This window comes from Rhinolophus sinicus, linkage group LG10 (assembly GCF_036562045.2).
Source record: "Rhinolophus sinicus isolate RSC01 linkage group LG10, ASM3656204v1, whole genome shotgun sequence".
Lineage (NCBI taxonomy): Eukaryota > Metazoa > Chordata > Mammalia > Chiroptera > Rhinolophidae > Rhinolophus > Rhinolophus sinicus.
Genome location: NC_133759.1, coordinates 76,117,869 through 76,140,360, shown reverse-complemented (window position 1 = coordinate 76,140,360; position 22,492 = coordinate 76,117,869). Strand labels below are relative to the sequence as shown.

The 22,492-nt window shown below is 38.0% G+C and overlaps 1 protein-coding gene across 1 annotated transcript in view; it reads right to left on the bottom strand.

Annotated features, from left to right (window-relative positions):
• Positions 1-1,317: 1,317 nt before the first annotated feature.
• The window catches only part of HSPA4 (heat shock protein family A (Hsp70) member 4), a 37,920-nt gene continuing 16,745 nt past the window's right edge, over positions 1,318-22,492 (bottom strand). Inside the window, exons 5-19 of the mRNA XM_019756079.2 lie at positions 21,070-21,169; positions 20,265-20,398; positions 18,005-18,249; positions 14,840-14,916; positions 13,464-13,615; positions 12,863-12,969; positions 12,333-12,466; positions 11,026-11,207; positions 9,529-9,618; positions 8,293-8,445; positions 7,623-7,748; positions 6,988-7,095; positions 4,892-5,011; positions 3,696-3,857; positions 1,318-3,488 (exon numbers count right to left, since the gene is read on the bottom strand). Coding sequence (XP_019611638.1) covers positions 3,285-3,488; positions 3,696-3,857; positions 4,892-5,011; positions 6,988-7,095; positions 7,623-7,748; positions 8,293-8,445; positions 9,529-9,618; positions 11,026-11,207; positions 12,333-12,466; positions 12,863-12,969; positions 13,464-13,615; positions 14,840-14,916; positions 18,005-18,249; positions 20,265-20,398; positions 21,070-21,169 — 2,094 coding nt within the window. The 3' untranslated portion in view covers positions 1,318-3,284. The remainder of the gene's footprint in view (positions 3,489-3,695; positions 3,858-4,891; positions 5,012-6,987; positions 7,096-7,622; positions 7,749-8,292; positions 8,446-9,528; positions 9,619-11,025; positions 11,208-12,332; positions 12,467-12,862; positions 12,970-13,463; positions 13,616-14,839; positions 14,917-18,004; positions 18,250-20,264; positions 20,399-21,069; positions 21,170-22,492) is intronic.

Below are 22,492 nucleotides of genomic sequence, written 5' to 3'. Positions count from 1 at the left end.
CAAGTGTAGCAAAGTGTATTATCAAAAGCAATAAACAAAACATCAGGCTCCTGAAGACGGCCTCGTGTTGCCTTGTAATTACCCCACAGAGGTCAATTGTTTATCCAACTTCTAACAGCATAGTTTTGCCTTCAAGTCAATTCTAAATCTTCCCTCTCCCTCCTGGTACCAAGACTTACGTGCCGCTGCCCCCTTAATTTGGCTCATCCCCTCCAACGTGAAGTCCCACTCCCTCCAACTCCCCCAGGCTCGACTCCTTCTGTACACATCACATCCCTAAACCATTCTGATACTCAGGCTAGATCTAAGTACCCCAGTGCCCCACACCAGAACCCCAATCTCTCCGCCCCACCACCTCCGATAGGTCCCCTACAAAAACTTGAGATGCTTTAAGTCTCAAAACCCATTGGTGGGAATGCCTCTGGGAGAATCCTCACCAACCCCATGGGAGCTCTGAAAGGCAGTTCACATTGAGCTGAAGCTGCCCCATTGCAAAACCTTCACACCAGCTCTGGCTTTGCCTCCAACACCCTCCCCCAGGGATATGCAGGGGACACTGGTACATCTTCTGGGTAAACAGGGCTGTTCCTCTTTCTTGGTGACCCCAACAACCCTGTAAAATGATTATACTTTGGTCTCAGGCTTCCCACTCACCTTACCGGATACCCAGTCCTCTCCCATGGACGGAGGCCCAGGAGAAAACTGACCTTACTAGACATTTCTTGAAGGTGGCTAGCACAGGCCCTGTAGGCAGCCCCTGGCTGGTAAGCTCCTCTTAGCACAACCAGAGCCCTGGGACTGTTAGGTGGCAGGACTCCAGAGGAACGCTCCAGCCCCCTCCCCACCTAGGCCCCTTGCCTTGTACTGTTGAGATCTCTGATGGCTTCACCCCTTTCAAAACTCATCTCCAACACACACACGCACACACTACAAACCCACTGGTGGCAACTGTTAACTAGCACATTCTGGGTCAGGCATCTGTCCTGCACCGGCCTTCATGGGGCCATAACCCACCCTCTACTATTGTCAAAGCCTCAAAGGCAGGCCCATCTCAGGAACAAGGGAAGGATTCCTACATCGGGAATGAGCCAAGACTCAACACAGATGAACAAAAAAGAGCAGCTTCTTCCCACCCAGTGAGCTGTGACCCAACGGTTCAGACTGGACGTCTCTGACAAGTTAACAACTGAAATTTAGCTAAGAGGGCTCTGACTTCTGGAGAAAGTTTTCATTGAAAACACACACACACACACACACACACACACACACACACACAGATACACACACTCTTCATTATGAAATTAAGGAAACCAATCCTTTGAGTGTCAGACAGGTTTCTTTTATTCATTTTTCCTAAACTTGCCTCATGTTTACTGAACGTTTTTCTTAGTGTAAGAACGTGACCTGGGGCTTTAACAAACCAATTTGGACAACACAACCTGGATAAACGCTTGTGTGCACATAAGTCATCAATTATCACACCCTCGGGCCTGGCCTCCACGTAAATCCAACTGGTCTTAAAGCCTGTCTAAACAGAGAGCAAGCAGACCACATCACCTTAGTTCTAGTTTCAACTTTAAACTTCAAATTCACCCCATCCCAACACCCACACCCTCCCCCACACAAAAAAAATTTTTAGAAATGGCCATTAAGGACTGAGTCAGTTGCGTAAGAATTGGCTTAATCCTGTAGCCAGAACTCCAAAATAGCTATTGGCCTCAGAGCAGGCCAGTTGGAACTCTTGAAGCAACACGGGTACAGAATGGATAAAGGACGCTGTAAGAAGAGGGCCAATTCCTGGTGCCACAAGCCTTCCATGCTTCCACACCAACATAAATACACTTCCACCCTCCTTCTCTAAGCAAATGTTTCTCCATAGCACTTGAGAGCTTGTAACACCCTAAACTGTTTCAGTGCAGATGGACAGAAACTTATTCTAAATATGCACAGTATAATCATATTTCTAACAGGCCAAAATTAACAGAAGGGCACTGTTATACAGAATAACAATTATTACAGAGATCCAAAATGTAACCAAGAAAGCTTGTAACAGTTTCTAAGGCAGGTACCAGCGCTGGCCTCTAATACAGGCTTCCCTTGGAGTTTCCAAATGTCTCACCCCACCGACACTGCCCAGGGGGCAGTCCGCGGCGATGCTGGGGTGCTCCTGACATCGGCTGCGCAGGAAGAACGAGGTGTTGCTGAAGTCCGGCACCACCCTCCTTTAACACTAATTTCAGACTCGTCCAGTATAACCCAGTGTATGTTTGCTTTTCCGATGATCTGTCAGCTGTTTCATACATACAAATTGGCAGATTCATGACAGATAGTAACACTTAACACACAAGTGACTGTGAATGAGCTAAGAACTTTTAACTCTTGTCCTAGGACTTCAAGCTAGATCTCAAATTTACACAGAACATCTCTCACCTGAATAAGCAGGCCAGGATACAAATCTTTACACCGTAAGAATCAATTCCTGTTAAATTCCTCATGCCTATATCCAACAATACACTACCCAATTCTAACCTTCCGAAGAAAAAATTAATTAGGCTTTGACGCTTGGGGTATTAGTGAAACATACTTTCAGGAACAGACTTTCTCAGGAAGAGCCTCCAGGTCTAAATTCCTCCGTTAACAATTTGCTCCAGGTGAGGGGCTCTCTTTCCCAGGAGCAGCACATGGCATCTGTAATGGGGGCTCCTTTACAGGGCGTGGACATGGAGGGCTGGGAGTGCAAGTGCAGCAGAAGTGAAATGTGGGGCAGCTCAGAGCACACCTTTGTTGTTCTCTGTTAATCCATGCCATGCCATGCTCTAGGTCTCAGGAACAGAGGGAGACCCCACCCCCATCCCCACACCAGGCGGGGAGACTTTGTGGCAATCTCCACAACAGGTTTTTGAAGCACAATTAGGGTTCCTGCCATATGTCATAATGAAAAGTTTGCTTCATAGCTAGAGTTTTCGCTATAGCTCAACTTTCCAAAACAAACTTATCTTCGTATAAGCATGATTTAAACATAAAAGGAGTGAAGCATAAGCTCAGTAATGCTAACTGGGCTTCTAAATAGTACCATTATGAAAAAGATACAATGCACTTAATTTCTGTATCTAACTATTTAGAAGTCAAAATGCTCCATACAGAACCTATATCCCCTCCCCCCAAAACCCCCTAAAAACTGACTAAGAAATGTCCAGTATTTGATTGCTCTAGTTGATATTTAGAACAAAGTTGACAACTTAAAGCTTTATAATAGTCTGTTTTAATATAAACAATTGTTGGAATCAATCAATGTCCATTTCTGGAAGCTTCTTGTCTGAATCCGAAGGCACAGCTGTGTCTGTACCCTGCTCGGCAGCCTGAGGGCCTGGGCTGTCTCCTTGTCCGTCCACTGGTCCATTCTGCTCTGCATTTTTTTGCTCTTCTTTTGGAGGTTCCACTTTGGGTTTGGGCTTTGAAATTATAGGGTTACAGATACCAGTCAGCTCCTAGAATGGCACAAGAGAAAATTACGGTTTCTTACAAAATAACAAATTTTACGTGACACACGAAACCCAAGTCCACCCTCTCCCACCCAATCCCCAAGCCAGAAGCTAAGATGCAATGAAGTTCCCTCCTAAATATCCCTTTTAAGGGCTATTAATAGTAAGTAACAAGGCTAACAATACTATTTAATACTTAAAGCCATAAAATACCTTAATTTTAGCTTCAACCTCTTTTGCCTTGACAACCGGATCCATGGTCGGACTCTGCTTATTTTGCAGATTCAGTTTTTTATTCATCCACTCCATGGCCTCGTTGGTGCTTTTTTCTACCTTTGCCACATCAGCAGCGTCCAAATGGTCATACTGGTCCTCCTGCAACAACCGTCAACCAGACATTGTCAAAGGATGACATTCCCTACCCAAGTATCGTCTAGTACCTCACAGTCTTTCAAGAAGTCACAATCTTTCCAAAACTGGAGCCCATTTAACCTCACAATCTAAACAAACATTTAATTCCTTTAAAATTCAAAAAAGGAAAAGTAACCCCAATTTTTAAAACACTCAGCAAATAGATTTAAAGGTCAAAAATATACATAAGGTAGCAATAAAAAGGCTTCAACGGTATACACAGCACATGGTTTACACAACACCTTATAAAGATTAATTTCACAACGCAAAAAGTTACATGTCATCAGCCATGAGAGCTGAGGTTTAGGTGTGCTCATTAGGAACCAAATAATGAATACAATTTTTTAAAGGCCTTTCAGAGGCCCCCAAAAAAACACGCTCAATTTGTCTCTCTTAAAGTTCCTTAATGGACAATACATTGATAACCTGGAGTATACTGGGGTGTGTTTAAGAACCCGAATCTAGAGTCAGACCTCAGGCCAAGTCCCAGCTTCCCGAACATTAACCCTGGGTGTTGCTTAAGGACAGTAAGGTTTAAAGAAGTTAGAAGTTGCCTATAAATGCTGCTAGTACTGCCTGCTTCATAAGGGTACTATGAGGATTTAATGAGACAATGTAATAGTATTTATGAAATATGTATCATATAGTGCTCAAAAATTGACAAGCAGCAGTTTACTGTTGAGACAGTGCTACATCTGCATAACAAGCCCAATTATATGCCTAGTACGTCCTCAGACCGGCCATGATGCAGGAGGTTAAGTCACTGATGAAGCATTCACATCAAGAAAAGAAAATTGAACATTACTCAATTCGAGTCCACTGATTAGAGAGAAGCAGGGATTCTCAGAGTTCTTAACAAGATTCAACAAAACATTATACATTAACATGCAAAAAGAAAATATTACTAAGTAACAGTTAAAGAGAACAAGAGAAAAACTATGTAAATGTCTCAAAATTTTACCAAAACAACAGTAGGGAAGAAGGGGAAAAAAAGATACCTTGTTTTTGAAAGAGCTGATTACTTTCATATACTGTTGGATTTGTTTCCCTAGTTCTTCAAATAATTTTGGTCTTTCTTCAGATTCCTGGAATCTTGTCTTAATAGGTTGACCTAGATTCTTAACAGAAGAGAGAATACACAAATTCTTCACAGAGCAGTTTGAACTACCTTAGTATTGTTTCTACTGAGTACAGACTAAAGTACATTTAATCTCCATGTACTATATATAAATTAAATATTTTCCCCAGCCCACTAAATACATACCAGGCTAGATGTGAGAATACACCTCAATACTGCTCCCTGTGCCACTTCATCTTACCACCTGAGCCCTAATTCTCAAAACACAGTGGGGAGACAACCAACTACTCGGTGCCCCTGATAATGATACACAACACTAAATATGAAGTACTGTTGCCAAAAAAAAAAAAAAAAAAAAGTTTAACCTGAATCTGATGAAGCCTCTGGATCTAAACCAGCAATTTGCTAGATATTATTAAACACCACAGAGATGAAAATCAGCAAAATCCAGACAGTGGGCAAATCCTACAGGATGCATGATCTGTTTTTTTCCTCAACTAAATAAGGGGGGAGACATGATAGAGAACTATACAGATTTAAGAGACTTACCAACAAAATGTATGTGGATCCTGAGTCAAACAAACTAAAAAGTAATTTATGAAACAACTGGAACTTGAAAACTGAATATATGGTGATATTAATGGTGGTATTAAGGAATTTTTTAGGTGTGACAATGGTAGAGCTTAAGGTGACATTTTCTTTTAAATACATATTGAATATTTTTGGATAAAATAACATGCAGGACGTTCTTCAAATAACGGGGAGAGGAAGCAGAAATGAAACAAAACCAGCCATAAGTTGACAACAGTTGAAGCTCTTCTCTCCACAGTGGGACCTCGGTTTTCGAACGTCTCCATTGACATTTCGGTTTACGAACACCATAAATTTTATGGATCTATGGTATCATTAGATAGTAAAATTCATGCTAAATTTGCAGTTTTAGGGATTGATTTTGAAGGCCTGGAATGGATTAATCCATTACTTTCTATGGGGAAACTGCCTCGGTTTTCAAACGTTTCCGAACCTGAAAACGTTTTTGAAACGGATTACGTTCGAAAACCGAGGTACCACTGGAATTGCATGTGTTAGACATCTCCCATAACAAGTAAAACAAACACTCAACGGGAAGGATCTCACAGGAGGCTCTTGCTATTCCTGCCAGGATGACAGGGAAGTGCCGGCTCTGACGGGAGCAATGCCATCCCAGGTTAGTCACATGGCCCAGCCTGACGAGAAACTAAGTAACCCAGAGAAATGTGAGAAGTCCCTGTGCATTTGCATCCTCTCCCCAAAGGAAGCACTCAACTTCAGTTATTTGTCCTTTTAACCGTAAGGTTTAAGGATCAGATTCTCTAAATACAAAACCAAATGCTCTGCCTCACTGAGCATCAAAGCCAGGTACATAGCCCTGGCCCAAATGTAGACAGGTACCTTCAGGACGGGACATCTTGCTAGTCTCTGTATCTCTTAATAAGAACATTCAGTGAACATTTTAAGTCTAAACTCAGTTTTCAGAAAAATTCTTTTGTTACTATGAGATTCTAAAAGTGAGAAAGAGAGTGAACCAGAGTGATAAAGCATATAGTTCTTCATTACTTGCCATGAGAATGCCTCCCTTTCTGAGATGTTCTCCTTAGAAACTACAGCACGGGTTCAGAACACCTCTGGCTTTTCAGAGTCACTTATTGGTTTTTGTTTTGTCTTTTTCTTTTTTTTAGTTTCAGGTGTGCAAAACAAGAAAATGATTAGACATTTACACCCCTCACAAAGTGATAACCCCACCAAGTCTACTACCACTCTGACATAGTACAAGGCTATTACAATACCACTGACTATTGTCCCTATGCTGTACTTTACATCCCATGACTATATTTGATATTCAATATAATTTTATATTAGTTTCAGGTGTACAGCGCAGTGGTTAGGCATTTATATTATCTATGAAGTGATTTCCACCCTCCCCCACCCAGCTTAGTCCAGTACCCATCTGACACCCTACATCGAAGAGTCACTTACTTTTAACTCAGCCAATTTATCAATATAAACTTGCTTTGGCTGGTCTTCTCCATCCTCATACAACCAATTTTCGGTATCTTCTAGTTTCAAGGTAAAACTGTTACGATCCTGAAGATGAAGAAAATATTGTAATTAGGTCAATCAAAAATCAGTTGATTCACCAGTAGAGTCACAGGCACAGACTTCGATTTATCTGGATTTGCTTTAAAATACAGGGGAAGAGGGAGATAGGGAGGATAGAAAACAAGACTAGTAGAATGTTATCTTGCTCGATAGGTACAGGGGGTTTTAATATATTATTCTCTCTGCTGTAGGAGATGTTTGGGTATGTTTTTAAATTTCAGAATTAAAAACTGCATTTAAAAATCAGTATATTAAAATAAACATCAGGGAAAAGTGAGCTGATTTAAAGGAAAATATTAGGTAAATAATGGTATGCAAGTGTATCAAAAAGTGATGCAAAGACTAACCTTAGGAAATACTGCACTAATAAAGAAATACAAAACGATAGCCCCCAAAAAGTACATTTTAACCATTTCACTGTGTACCTACAGGCACACACTTCCCTTCTAACATACTTAAGGCTACTCCCAGAAGACACATTAGTAGGTAAGCACATTGTGGCATATACTTACATCTTCACTCACAAACTTCTCATATTCACCACTCAGCTTGTCTCTCATTTCATACACATATTCTTCTACTGCGTTCTTAGCATCATTTCTCTCCTTTTCCAGCTTATCCTGCATAATCATCTTACCCTGAAAACAGTATAAATCAGTTAGATATTTGGACAACTGAGACAACTTCTTTTTAAATATTAGAAGATGTGATGAGAAACCTGACAGACAACAAGTAATTCAATAAGTGTGCTCTAAGGTCCCAAAACTTGCATCATTCACCGTAACAAGAGTTACATACTGACTAGCAACAGGGGAAGGAATAAACAAAACAGTGCTACAATGAATGTTATGTGATTTCTCCTACCATCAACTTCCAGGACCAACAACCTTAAACATCCCAATCTCTAGTGAACATACTCACACACCCAAACGTGAACACCACCTCCCCTAAACCAAAACCACAAGGTCAAAATCTCGTAACAGAGCTTCTAGCAATAGACGTAGTATCACTATGAAAGAATTTGGCATTATAAGGGATCTATTAAATTTGTCCTTGCAGGATCCGAAAATCTGAAATTACTTTTTCTCAAACAGAAAACAACCAAAAATGTCTAGACATAGCTTGAACACAATGTCACATTAATCTGTTAGCGTGTTGTTCTATGAGACTTGAGATAACCACCTCATTTTCAATGTACAAGTTGAGCATCTCTCTGTCTATCTGCCATAATAGCTGATTCTCAATTGGCAGGTCCACCGTACTGGTCTTCACTTTTGCCTTCTTGGCTTGAGGTGGCTGATCCATCTTTTTGTCTTTTGATCCAGCTTGAGAGGTCTAAAATAAAAGAAAGCTTTAAGAACAAAGACATAAACAGACTATCTTAAACTTCTGAATGGGTCACATTTCAAAAGCCATTTTTGCTTATTTGTTTTCTGATGATCTAAATAACGTAGGACTATTTCTTATAATACCTGGAAAGTTAAAAACATAAATATTACAAAAGTAGTCAAATCCACAGTGGTTGCCAGGGGCCACGAGGAAGAGGGATGAGGAAATAGGGGGTTGTTGTTTAAAAGGGACGGTTTCGATCTGGCAAGATGAAAAACTTCTCGAGATTAGTTGGTTGCACCACAATGTGAATAACAACACTTACCACTACTGAACTGGAGGGAGGGAGGGAGGGAGGGAGGGAGGGATGATTTCTTCTGTCAACTACTGTCTTTTTTACAATTATTTATGCAGCTAAAGGAAAGTAATTAAAATTTGTTAACTGATGTGAAAATGATTAAGACTTAAGTCACCTTAAGGCTCTGCCAAACTTTTTTAAATGCCACAATCAGAAATACCTAAGGTGAGATCACATATTGCAATGTCATAAATAGCTTGAAAAGAAAGGTGTTTTCAATGCTGACAACAAATTTAAATATGAAAACTCAAAAGTTAGAATTAAAGACTGGGAACCTTATGTATTCATTTAAATAAATGCTTGAGTAAATATATTACTTACATTATTTACAAGATGTACTTAAATATGTTATTTTAAAAATATCTTTTGACAAAAAGACCAATTTCAGAGAGCTAACAAAATCTGAAAGAATGATCTCATTGTTTATTGGTAAAGAACGTGTAGAATGGCTATTGGTAACAGCCATTCAGAAACCAGCATGAACTAATCTCTAGTCTAATAAAACTAAGGCTTCTGCAAGCTTTCTTCTCATGCATTGACCAGGATAGAGCTCAAAGATCACCTTACCAAACATACTTTCCTAACATACAAAATTTTGCTTACAGACTATTCAAATACATGAAAGAACCCCTAATATAATTACCTTCTAAGACAGAGTATAAACACAGCCCAAACCATGTTATGTAATGGGGCTGTAATTCATCCTTCTCTCAAATATAACTTAGACATACCTCCATTTCTTCAGACTCTGCCTTATTTTCTGCTGGTGTCTGCTGCTGTTGCTCTTCAACATGAGGTTCTTCTTGGTCCACTTGCATCTTCTGAAAAACAGGTCACATCAAATCCTGAAACTAGTTAATACTAGTGAAAGACTGAACAACCTTCACGACACGACAAAATATGGTATCTAATTCTTGCTGAATTACCAGCCATCAGAAGACCAAGAGTCCAGCAGTGATACAAATGTTAATCTAGAACACAGAAGTTTTTCTCTCTGGATCTAAGTTACTATACTTGTACACTGGAGATAACACCTGCCCTGCTCTACCCATATCGAAACAAGAGTAGCTGTTGAATTGCTTTATAAACCATAAAGTACTCATAATACACAGTGTGGCATTATTTAACACAATATCATCTGAAGAGAGCATGAGTTTCTCCAAGCTTCCTCATGAGTAAATTTCTCTAACCTTAACTTCAAGCAGTTTTTAGATCAGCCTTCTTTTTCCTCCCCTTTCTTCCGCCTCATCCCCCACTCCAGTTCAAGCTGTTGTTTCTCAGTCTAGTTGTGTAGGACACAGCTACCTGGCCCATGCTGGTGTTATGAGCCTTGCGCTACCCCTGGCTGAGGCAGTCAGTCGCCAGTCATCAGTTGGCCGCTCACAGCAGCTCACAGCAGCTCACGGCAGCTCACGGCAGCTGCCGGCCGCTCACGCCAACCTCCAGATGCTCACGGCAGCCCAGCTCCAGGGAGAGCCATTGTTCACAATCTTAGCTTTAGAGGGCGCAGCTCACTGGCCCATGTGGGAATCAAACCCGCAACCTCGGCATTAGGAGCACGGCGCTCCAACCACCTGAGCCACCGGGCCAGCCCTAGATCAGCCTTTTCATCCTCAAAAGTACAACCACTGCATGCACTGGGGGAGGTGAACACCTTGAGAATTCTGTTAAAAGGCCAAAGCCTGGCCAATAATGAAAAAGAATGGAGAAGTTTGTGGAGATCCTGAATCAGTGGTTTTCAATGCCTGCAGCACAACAGAATGACCTCAAAGGCTTTTAAAATTACTGATCCCTGAGCCCTAGCTCAGGCCAACCCAAATTTCTGGGGATGAGGCTCAGACATTTGTAGTTTTATAAAGCCTTAATTGTGATGCACAATAAGGACAACTCTGTGCATGATTCCAACAAACTGAGTGTACAGTCTATTACACTATTTGTGAAAATAATCAACTGAGACTCCTAACATCCCTCAGTAATCAAAAAGAAACAAGAAGAACTCACATTGAGAAGTACATGGTCTAAAGGAAGGAGCCAACTATGTTCCATTTCTACAACAATTCTGCGTAAAGACTGTCTGCTAGTTCACCCATGCTGAGGAAAGAGGACGAATACAAACCCACACTCAACAGCTGTCACAATGTTCCTCTCTTTCACCCAGTCTTATTTGCTAGAATTTCTAGACAAGTCACCTCTGGGCCATCATAAATGGTATAAAATGTCCAGGTTACCTCTTCTTCTTTTGCATTCTGATCTGTTTCCATTGGTTCCTCATTTTCCTCGAACTTCTGCACTTCCACTAGAGATGCACTGGACACACTGAAAATGCCATGGATATTTACTCGGACCTTGACTTTCACTTTTGAACTGGAGCCATCAGACTGAGGAGTGACTTTCTGAACTGAAAACTGAGCTAGGGACATACGAAAGACAAAAAAGAACAAATAATCTGAGAAGAGGAATTCAAACATGAATGTAGGCCCAAATGGCCAGGTTATGTCCACAGCTCAATGACAAGTCAGTAACACGACACCCCACATAAGCAAAGTGGGTACTTAGAATCTTACTAAATCATCAGATTTCTCCTTTCTCTTTTACTTATAGTCAAACTCTTATCTTCTCCCAATTAAGGACTCAAATATCTCCTAACCCTGCAAACATTTCTTTCCCACCAGTCCCTTATTCATCTTTATATGCTACTGCTAGGTAAATACCTAAAACAATTTGTCACATTCTCCTCTACTGGAAAAAAACCCCAATGATTCCATAGTGCTTTTCTGTGTTGTCAAGAAATTGCCATTTCTAGATTCAGTTACTAAACCAACGTTTTACTTATGTTTTTTAATTCACAAAACTCTGCGAAGCATGAATTATCATCTTTATTCCTGTTTTACAAGTGAGGAAAAGACTAGATAAGCTTTCCACACCTAGTACCATTCAGGATATCCCTAATACTTTACCCATGTATTCAAGGTCTATAATTATCCTAGACCTAGGTTCTCTCTCCTCAACTGACACTATTTCCAGATTGTAAGTTTCTCAGAGTCTTCAAAGATTCTAGACAACATGGCTTCATAACTTATTGATATCACAATTTACTAATCATTTTCTGTGTACATGTTACAACTCTACGTTAGGGTCAAAACTGAATTTATCCTTTTAGTACCTCGCTCCACATGATGCACAAGGTATGTCCACAGTGTGCATGACCTAAGGAATACGGCCCCTACAGAGGAGTAGCCAATTAAACAATGATCATCCTGCTGTTTCTGAACCTGGTAACAAGTCTAGAAGATGGTGTTTTGTTGATCTAAAATACCCAAATTACTTATTCTGCTTATCCCAGTTCTCCCAAATATATATATATATATATATATATATATATATATAATGTATATATGTATATATGTATATATTTATATTTATATTTATTTATTTATTTATTTATATATATACACACACACACACACACACACACACACACACACACACACACATATATATATATTTTATTTTTAATTCCCAACTCTTCACTTACCTATTGCAGGATCTGGATAGGGCAAATCCTGAGGAGACCTATAATAGGCCTCAAGAGTGAAAGGTTCCTTTCTATAAAATGTGAGTACTTTAGAGAAAGGAGCAGCATGATTTTTTGGAAAGACTTCACAGTCACTGAATGGAGAAAAAAGACAAACACACACAAATTTAGGGTATGTCTAACATTTTGCACATGTGTTCTAGGTTTGTAATTATTGGACAACTTTAGTTATTCTTCTCAACTGGCATCATTTCCAGATTATACGAGTTTCTAAAAACAAAATACACCATTTTAAAAAATATATATATATTTCAATCAGCGCAAAAAGGCACCACTTAAGCAGGATCAAGTATAAGAAACTAAATAAGGACACAAATTTATTCTGTTGACTAAAATAACTCATCATTTTGCTTCATGCACTGTAACAAAATGTTACAGATTTGTATTAAGTTGAAATGGAAGTCAATATTTTACTCAAACTTAACTCTGGATTAACTTTAAGTATAAAAATGATTAATAAATACTATTACCTTGACCCTTCTTCAGCTGGAGAATTCCATCTCAGAGATATTGGATATGGTACTGCATCAGTGATAGAAAATTCTCTGACTTTGAAAGCAGGCGATAAGATTGCACACTAGAATAATAATTTTTAAAAATTCCATTTGACAAATATAAACATTATGAACTGACATCACAAAATCTATAAAAAATGACTTCCTAAGGACATCATCAATAGTTTTCAAGTATTTACATCAATAATTTACTGGTGTCTGAATAAGCAGCTTTACAAACCTCTATCATTTGTCAAGTTACTTATATAATCCAAATGTTACTTAACTTTTTTCCATTTACCCCAACCTTTACTTAATTGATATACAATGCTACTTCATATATAGACAATAGGTAATATGCCAAATTCTAGCAGTACTTCGGGCTTACCTATTTCTAGTCAATTCATATTATTACATGTTATAGCATACAATTCCATTTACGAACGCCACCTCTGAAATTCATTTAAAAACAAAAGCTTCAGAATCTTAACCTGAGGTTATTAGCTGGAGACATAAAACCACAGCCATTTGTCACAATGACCTGTAAGTGGCTACCTGTGGAAGAAAGAAAACGCACCTGCAATGCACAGCCACGAGTGACAGCTTCATCGGCATTTAGTGTGGTACTGAGTTCTTTACCAAAAAACTTGCTGATCTTCTCTTTTACTGCAGGGATTCGTGTTGCACCACCAACTATCTCCACTGCATAAATGTCTTCTTTCTTTAACTCTATTTTAAAGTGATTACACATTTAAAGAATTTTTAAATTAGCATTTTGCAGTGAAATAAAAGAGCAATGCAACATCTTATCACAGCAAAACACCTCACAAATGTGTAACACACCACACCACTCCTCCCCCCATCCACCACAGCATGCAGGCAAACAGGCGCGCTCACACGCATGGATGTAGGGCATCTGGAAACAGGTATGTTTTGATGCTCAAAATAATGGGGGCAAGATAGCACAGTGATACTGGGATTTAGGAGGTGAGAGTCAGGAATACTCAATGCCCTACAATCTCTCAGAGTCCCACACAAAGAGTTGTTAGAACATGAATAGTTAAGCTAGCCGTAAGGAAGGCAGCAGGGCCTTGAGATACTGGATCACCCCGACACACGGCACGAAAGGAAAGAGGTTTTCAGATGCGCATCTCGCCACTCCATCCAGAGCATAAGCATAGTCCAGGTTATAACACATGTATAATCTCCTCACAGCAGAAGGAAAGACGGTACACACCAAGTCTCTGCTGTCACTCATAAAATAACTCTTCATACCACTAGTCTCCTGGTCACATTTTATGTAATAATCACTGACAACTTGTTGAGAAGGGCTATTTAAAGAAACGGGCTGTCCCAGTGTGGAAAGAACAGGCCCGTTTGCCATAATCACTGTGATTTAAGAGCTGAGCCTCTGTCAAGCTGACAGTACTTCCCAGTACTTCTCTACAGTCTGAAATAGTTAGCAACCAACACAACAGTGGACTCAAGGTAAACGTTCGTCAGGGGTTTAGGGAAAATCAGTAATATATTCCTAAATCGAACTACTACCTTTTAGCCTGAGATTTAAAAAGTATCCTGTTAAAGTAAGAATGTGGTTATCATGTCCGTCCCTTTGTTCTATTTGCCATTCAGCAAACAAAAGATTCACTGACAGAAAAGCCTACAAGACCAACTACAGCAGCACAGCAAAAAAAATTTTACCACAATGACATAACTGAAAAGTTTATATCCATCTTTGATTCTGAATTAGGTTTCTTGGGAAAACTCTTAGATTTCCTTGGACACAATTATCAAAGATTACTTGTGGGGGTGGGGGGCCACTCCAAAAGGAAGATATAAAGAAGCTTAATATAGCACTCAAGTAGTTCATAATGAAAATTTGTGTAACTGGGGAAAAAAAGTAATAAACATTTCCAAAAGACACACAAACAGTTCAATCACATAAATACTTACTGGTTTGTTCCAAAACACTACGAAGTGGTGGCTCCACTCTAGCTAAGAGGTCATCACACATCTCCAGAAATTTGCCTCTGTGAAAAAAACAACAAAAAGTTAAATCACATTCCAGTTTTACATGGAATGGATGGCTATAAACAAACCAACAAGTAATCAAAAAAAAAAGACAGATAATAACAAGTATTAGCAAGGATATAGAAAAACCAGATCCCATATATTCCTGGTGAGACTATAAAATGGTGTAGCCACTTTGGAAAAGAGTTTGGCAATTTCTCAAAATTTAAACTTAGTTACCATATGACCCAGCAATTCTACTCTAGGTATATATCAAAAAGAATTAAAAACATATGACCACATCAAAACTTGCATATGAATGTTCACAGTAGCATTATTCATTCATAAACAGCCGAAAACAGGAAAGAAAAAAAAAACCCTTAAGTCCATCAACTGTATTCAGCAACAGAAAGGAATGAATACAATAAAAGGGACTGATACACATTCAAACACAGATAAACTTTCGAAACATTAGGCTAGGTAAAAGAAGCCAATCAAAAAAAAACACATATGACTCCATTTATATGAAATGTTCAGAATAGGTAAATCCAGAGAGACAGAGAAGATTAATGGCCGCCTAGGGCTGGGGGAGGAAGGAGAGATAGGGAAAAACAGCTAACAGGTACAGTTTCTTTTTCTTTAATTAATACATTTTATTTTTTAGATCAGTTTTAGGTTTATAGAGAAATAAACAGTAAAGTACAAAGAATTCCTCTATGCCCCTCAACCCCTGCCTCCAATTCCCCTATTGACGTCATGCATTAGTGTGATACATTCTAACAACTAATGAGCCAATACTGATACATGGATAATATGTATTAGGGTTCAACAAGTTTTGACAATGTATAAGTATACACCATTACAGTATCACAGGGATACTGTATTTTGCCGTGTATAACATGTTCCCGTGTATAATGAACACTTGTGTTTTTGGCCCAAACTTTCAGGGATATGGAAGTAGTATTACCATGTATAATGCACATCCTTATTTTTCCCTCACAAATTTGGGCAAAAAAGCACACATTATACACGGCAAAACACGGTAGTTTCACTGCCCTAAAAACCCTCTTATTCATCCCTCCCTCCGCGTACCATTGCCAACCACTGATCTTTTTACTGTCTCTCTAGCTTTGCTTTTCCAGAAAATCATATAGTTGCAATCATACAGTATGTAGCCTTTTCAAACTGGCTTCTTTTACTTAGAAATATGCATATATGGTTCCTCCATGTCTTTCCACAGCTTGACAGCTCATTTAGGGGCTCTTTATGAGGTGATGAAAATATTTTAAAAATTGGATTGTGGTGATAGCCGCACCATTCTGTGAACATACTAAAAACCACTAAAGCATAAACACTTTAAAAGGGTCACTTTTATGAGTTACATCTCAATAAAAAGAAAAATTAGAGGTGTAGAACATACCTACCAGAATGGCAAAAATTCAAGACTACTAATACCAATACTGGTGAGGATGAGTAGCAACCAAAACTCTTACATATTACCAGGGGTGTGAAATGACAGTTTTATTCCTAATAGCAAGCAATTCCTCAAATCTAAACACAGAATTACCATAGGGCCTAGCAATTCCACTCCTAGGTCTATATATACCCACATGAACTGAAAACAAGAGACTCAAATACTTGTTCATGAATGTTCACAGCAGCATTACTCACAATAGCTAAAAGGTAGAAACAGCCCAAATGTCCATCAACCGATGAATGGATAAGTGAAAATATGGTATATCCATACAAATGGAATATTATTTGCCATAAAAAGCAATTAAGTAACTAATACATGCTACAATGTGAATGAACCTAGAAAATATTATGTTAAGCAAAAAAAGCTAGACAAAAAAGAAGCCAAGCACATATTGTATGATTCCATTTATATGAAATATCCAGAATAGGTAAATCCAAAGATAAAAATAGATTAGTGGTTGCCAGGGGGCAGAGGTAAGAGGAAATGGCAAGTAACTGCTTGATGGGTCTGTTTTGGGGTGATGAAAATGCTTTGTCACTAGACAGAGGTGGTCATGGCACAACTGAATGTACTAAATGCCTCTGAACTGTTCACTTTAAAATGGTATAAGAATTTTACCTCAATTTTTTTTAAAAGGTAATTAGACAAAATGCTATTCAGAAATAAAGCATCTAGTTTCATTAGCTTAAAAAAAAAAAAAAAAGACTGCTAATGAGCATTAAAGACTAAATGAAGGCTACAAAACAGAGTAATACCATGTGCCCTGACAATGTAGATACAATTGTTTTATAAAAAAGCAGCACACAGCTAATTAGTTACTTTCCGTTTTTTAAAAATATAACAAGTATCTATTTGTCTTTCATTATCATGTAATATTCCACTAACAATTTCTGAAACACATACTGGTAAGCCTCTACACCCTAACCCCCCTAACACTTAACACACACAAAACTGCTACTTAATAAAAATGAAAACCGTCACTTTCAAGCAGGGTGAAAGGTTACTACGAATTTGGTTACTAGGCACAAGCAACTCAAATTCTGCTTCAATTTTTTTGAAGCTAGGTCAGGCCTCGCTTCCCTAAACAAGCCATGTCTTGCCTGAATTCTACCAATATAGTTCACATCCTAAAGGACATCTCACTCTCACCATCCAAACAACCCAACCAGACAACAGTAACATTCTGGGCGTTTCTAAGGACAGCCCTGAAACCTCAATTACCCAGAATTCTTGTAGCACTGTACAAAAAGAGCTGTCTTCAAGTGACCGTGAACTACCCAAAAACACCATTTTATGCATCAATGACTAAATCAAATTCAACATAATTCTGCATTAAAGCACTTTGGCCTGATTTTATGAAAACTGGTAATCACATATAATTCATGCACATGTAAAGCACTACCCATTTCCTAGAATATTCAATTAATCAAAATAAAAACGTAAGTCTACATTATTAGAATAACCAAACCCAACCTTCACATACAAAGCAGGTTCCTGAATGGTCTCTAATTTTTACATGTAGAACTTAAGTTATAACAACCGTGATGATTTCAATAATTGGCAAATTAAGGCTAATACCAAGTGGAGAAAAATCACAGTTCAGTTTAACATCAAAATATTATTATAGTTACCTATTCATAGTTCCAGATACATCAACATCATTCATAAAACATTCAATGCTCAAAGGGAGGTCTGAAGCATTTGCACTCATCAATTTCTTGAGTTTCTCACACTCTTGAGACAGTCGTAATAAAGCACGGATTTTGGACTTTATGTCTAGCTTGTATTTCTTTCCAAATTCTTCACAGAAGTGATTTACTAATACCTCATCAAATTTTCTGCCTCCCAGTGTTGTGTCAAATGCAGTGGCCAGAACCTTAGGAAAAAAAGATAATTCAAAAATAAACCAATCAATTTAAAATATTATCACGTGATATATTTAACTGGTAAGTGTAGTAAAAAAGGGGGGGATATTAAGGTTGAAATAGGGCCATGTGCATGTGTCATTTAATCATTGTTACAACCACTGTGAAAAGAGATATTGTAACTCCCATTAACCGATGATGCCACAAGCCCAGACAGATCAGACAATCTGAGCCCAGACAGATCAGACAATCGGCAGGTCACAAAGCTAGTAAGCAGTAGAAGTGGAATTAAAAACCCAGTCTCCTCAAAACGCCACGCCCTCTCCACCAATCTGATTCCAAATAGCCATTATATACCCAAGGCCAAATATACCAACATGTCAGGCACACCGTTCCAGTCTTATCACTATGAATAATACCAAAGGCCTAGCTAACTCTATGCAGTTTACTACCAGGAAGGATGCTAAAAAAGTCTTTACTCCCAGCAATTTGTTTCTACTTAACAGAGAAGTCTAATTAGCTTGGGTTATCCATTTTCCACATCAAATAGCAGATCACATCTAATCAGATCCAATAATAGTAGATTAAATCAGTGATGACATCCTTATGAAGGAATAAAATCAATAAAAACAATCTCTTCTAAAAATGCTAAATGTGATAAGGAAATAATCTGAATATGTTAACTGAAGAAAAAGAAAAACAGGACACAGAACTAAATATGGTGTGATTCCAGTTTTGTTTTCTTAAAAGACTAGAATGAAACACACCAAACTACTAATAGTTAAGATTATGAATATTATTTTTTTACACATAAATGGCTTCCAAGTTTGGGGATGTTTTTATAATGAGTATTTTTATAATTAAATTTTAATTACATTGGGAAAACTGACATGTAACAGCTGACAGTGAAGGATAATTTACAAAAAAAAAAAGCAGATTACCACTAAGCCAAGACTAAATTATGACCTGGATCTTCTGTTTAAAAGGTAATAGAATTTCAGAAATTGTATTAGTAATCAAAGTAAAGTTTAAACACTGAGAATTACAATTCATCCAGCATTTATATCCGTTAAAAATCTAAACCTTATTTCCCAACCATCCCAAAGATTTGCTTTCTTTGTTATTTCAAGAAACCCTACAAACAATATAAGCCAGAATATAAAGTAGAACCAAGCTGAGTTTTCAGAGAAACAAGACTATGACTAATTGTCTCAAAATGTCCTCCAAACCTAAAAAATACTTATTTGGGGATAAATAGTCCCCTAGCCACCAATCCCCAAATTGAGGGGAAAAGCCACTTTAGACCTCGGCACCAAGAACACTGATACATCACCCTAATAATTAAACTCTCCAACAATATCCTTGGTTCGTAAGCAAATTCTAGACAGGATCACCACGCTAGAGAGCTGCTTCTATCTCCCACTATGGAACTAGCATATACCAGAAAGTTCAAACGTGACGGTGATCCCCCTCTGGCCCCTTCTCGCCTTTAACCCTTCTAGTCTTCTCTGTGGACAAAACTGCTTTCTCCAGAGGTCTAAGCTTTCCAGAAATCTAGATTATCATTCCTAGTCTGGTTTCTTTAGGCCATCCAAGTCTAGTCCCCCCACCCTTTTTCCAGGACACTCAAAACCCTAAGATCAAGAAGAGAATACATTTATCATAATCTCCTCAATCTTCAGTTTAAAACATCAAGGCACCATATGGTAAAGAATCTGTTAATAAGCTTGCAGGTAAGCATTATTTCCCCCACATTATAGATTAAGAAAAATAAGGCTCAGGAATCTTAAGAGCTTTTTCCTCAAGGCCTATGCTCTTTGCTTCACACCATGCCAACGCTTAATAAATTATTTTGGGCTTACAACTTCCACCCCACCCCTACATACCTGGTTTCTAGTTAAGATGGCTCACAGCCAAGTTTCCGTTAATGAAACAAAATCCTTTAACCAATTATTTAAATTGTCCCTTCCGAATTACTAATTACCATACATTTCTAATACAGTCTTCCAGAAAAAAATATACTTACTTTAACTTTTCCTTTATTAAATGCACATACAGAAACTTGATAAGAAGAATGCCCCATGTCTATGAAAACAACATTTCTTGGTTTCTCTTCTAAGGCAGGAAGATCTTGCTTATAGATTCCATATGCAAGAGCAACTACATAAGAAAAAATTAAATTCAACATAACATTATCATTTAAGTAGTAAACTTACATTCATTTAAGTACGAAAAAACAGATTTTGAATATGGTGAATGGAGCTGTAACATACCCTATGTTTCACAAGGAATCAATTCTTTATAAGCTCTGCACTTATTTATTAATGAAGATCATTAACTTCAAAAAGTTAAATGCTGACATTCACTTAGGGTTGGGTTCCTTAACATTTCTAATTCCTATGATTTTCACAATTGTTCGCAAACCACTTCCCCCATTTTCCCAAACATATTTTCCCAGATTTCCATCTCAATATTCCCACATATCCTATCCCTGAGATGTTGCTTTACACCCCATTCCTCTGATTCTACTAGTCCATGAGTGGTAAAAAGGCCAATTTTTAAACCAAAGCACTGCTCCAAACACACAAAAATATGATTTTTTTCTCTCCCAAACAACCATGTGATTAAATACCAACATTGAGTGCTATGAAGGTACAGAAAATGTACTGATCAGATGAATTCTTCAAATGTAACAGTGTTACCAAAAATACTAGGACACATAGGGGTAAGCACTCCAATCAAAATGAAGAACAAGAAACCCTAGGGTTTTAAGATTTCACAACCTTCAAGATTAATAAGCAAGTCAAAAATTGTAGTTAATAGCCCCTTACCTGCAGTAGTTTCATTCATTAGTCGCAGGCAATTGAGACCAGCAATCTGTGTTGCATCCATCACTGACCGTCTTTCTGCATCAGTATAGAAACAAGGAACCTACAAAAAAATTTGAAAGTTTACAGTATTATGAAGATTCCTCATTTAAGATGCACCTGCCAAAAAAACAGTCAAATCCAGAAATACCTACAGCTATTTTTTTCTATATATAATCAAGAAGGTATTTCAAACCAGTAGGGAAAAGTTAGAAAATTCAGTAAGTAATGTTAGCACATATGGATAGCCAGCCATACAGAAAAAGTAAAGTTTCATCCCAACTGCACACTTTATACCAAAATACCCTTCAAATGAAAAGATTTAAATGTTAAAAAAAAAAAAGCAAAAACAACCAAGAGTACCAGAATGAAAGGAAATTTTACCATCAGAATAGGAAAGGATTTTCTAAATATAACACAAAACCCAGAAGAAAAACGGTGAGAGAGGATTAATACACTTGACTTATAAAAAAATTCTAATGACCAAATGGGGAAATATATTTGCAACTCATATCATAAAAATGCAAAGAGCTAGTCTAATGTATGAAGAACTACAAATCAAAATGAAAATTATAAACTCAAAATAAAAAGAGCAAAAAATAACATTTCACAAAAAGGGAAATACAAAATGGCTCTTAATTTTATAATGTTCATCTTCACCTAAAGAGTAAAATATTAAAATCACACATACTTTGATACCATTATTCTCCTATTAGAAATGAGCTAATACACCAATAAGCTGTGCTCGTGTGGCTATGGTCAAATAAGCCCTCTCATACATCGCTGGTGGAAGTGTAAATTAGGACGAATTCGTTAAAGGGCAATTAAACAATAGCTGTTAAAATTACAAATACAGTATTCCTCCTTTATCCACTGGGGGGAGGGGGTTATGTTCCAAGACCCCAGTGAATGCCTAAAACTACAGATAGTTCCGAACCCTACATATACTGTTTTTTCCTATGCATACATACCTATGATCAAGTTTAATTTACAAATTAGGTGCAGTAAGAGACAATAATAAATAGAACAATTACAATACACTGTAATAAAAGTTATGTGAATGTGGTGTCTCAAAGTATCTTATTGTACCGCACATACAGCGTGGACATACTGGAGGACAAAGGGATGATTCACAGTCGGGCAGGACAGAGGACTCAGAATGGCATGCAATTTGTAACTTATGAATTGTTTATTCCTGGAATTTTCCATTTAACATATTCAGACTGTGGTTCACTGCGTGTAACTGAAACCAGGGAAAGGGAAACCACAAACAAGGAGGCACTATTGTACACATATCCTTTGTTCCAGCAACTGCACTTCTAGGAATTTAACTTATAAATCCTACAAACTTGTAAGAACAAAATGGTATTTGTTCAAGTTGACTATC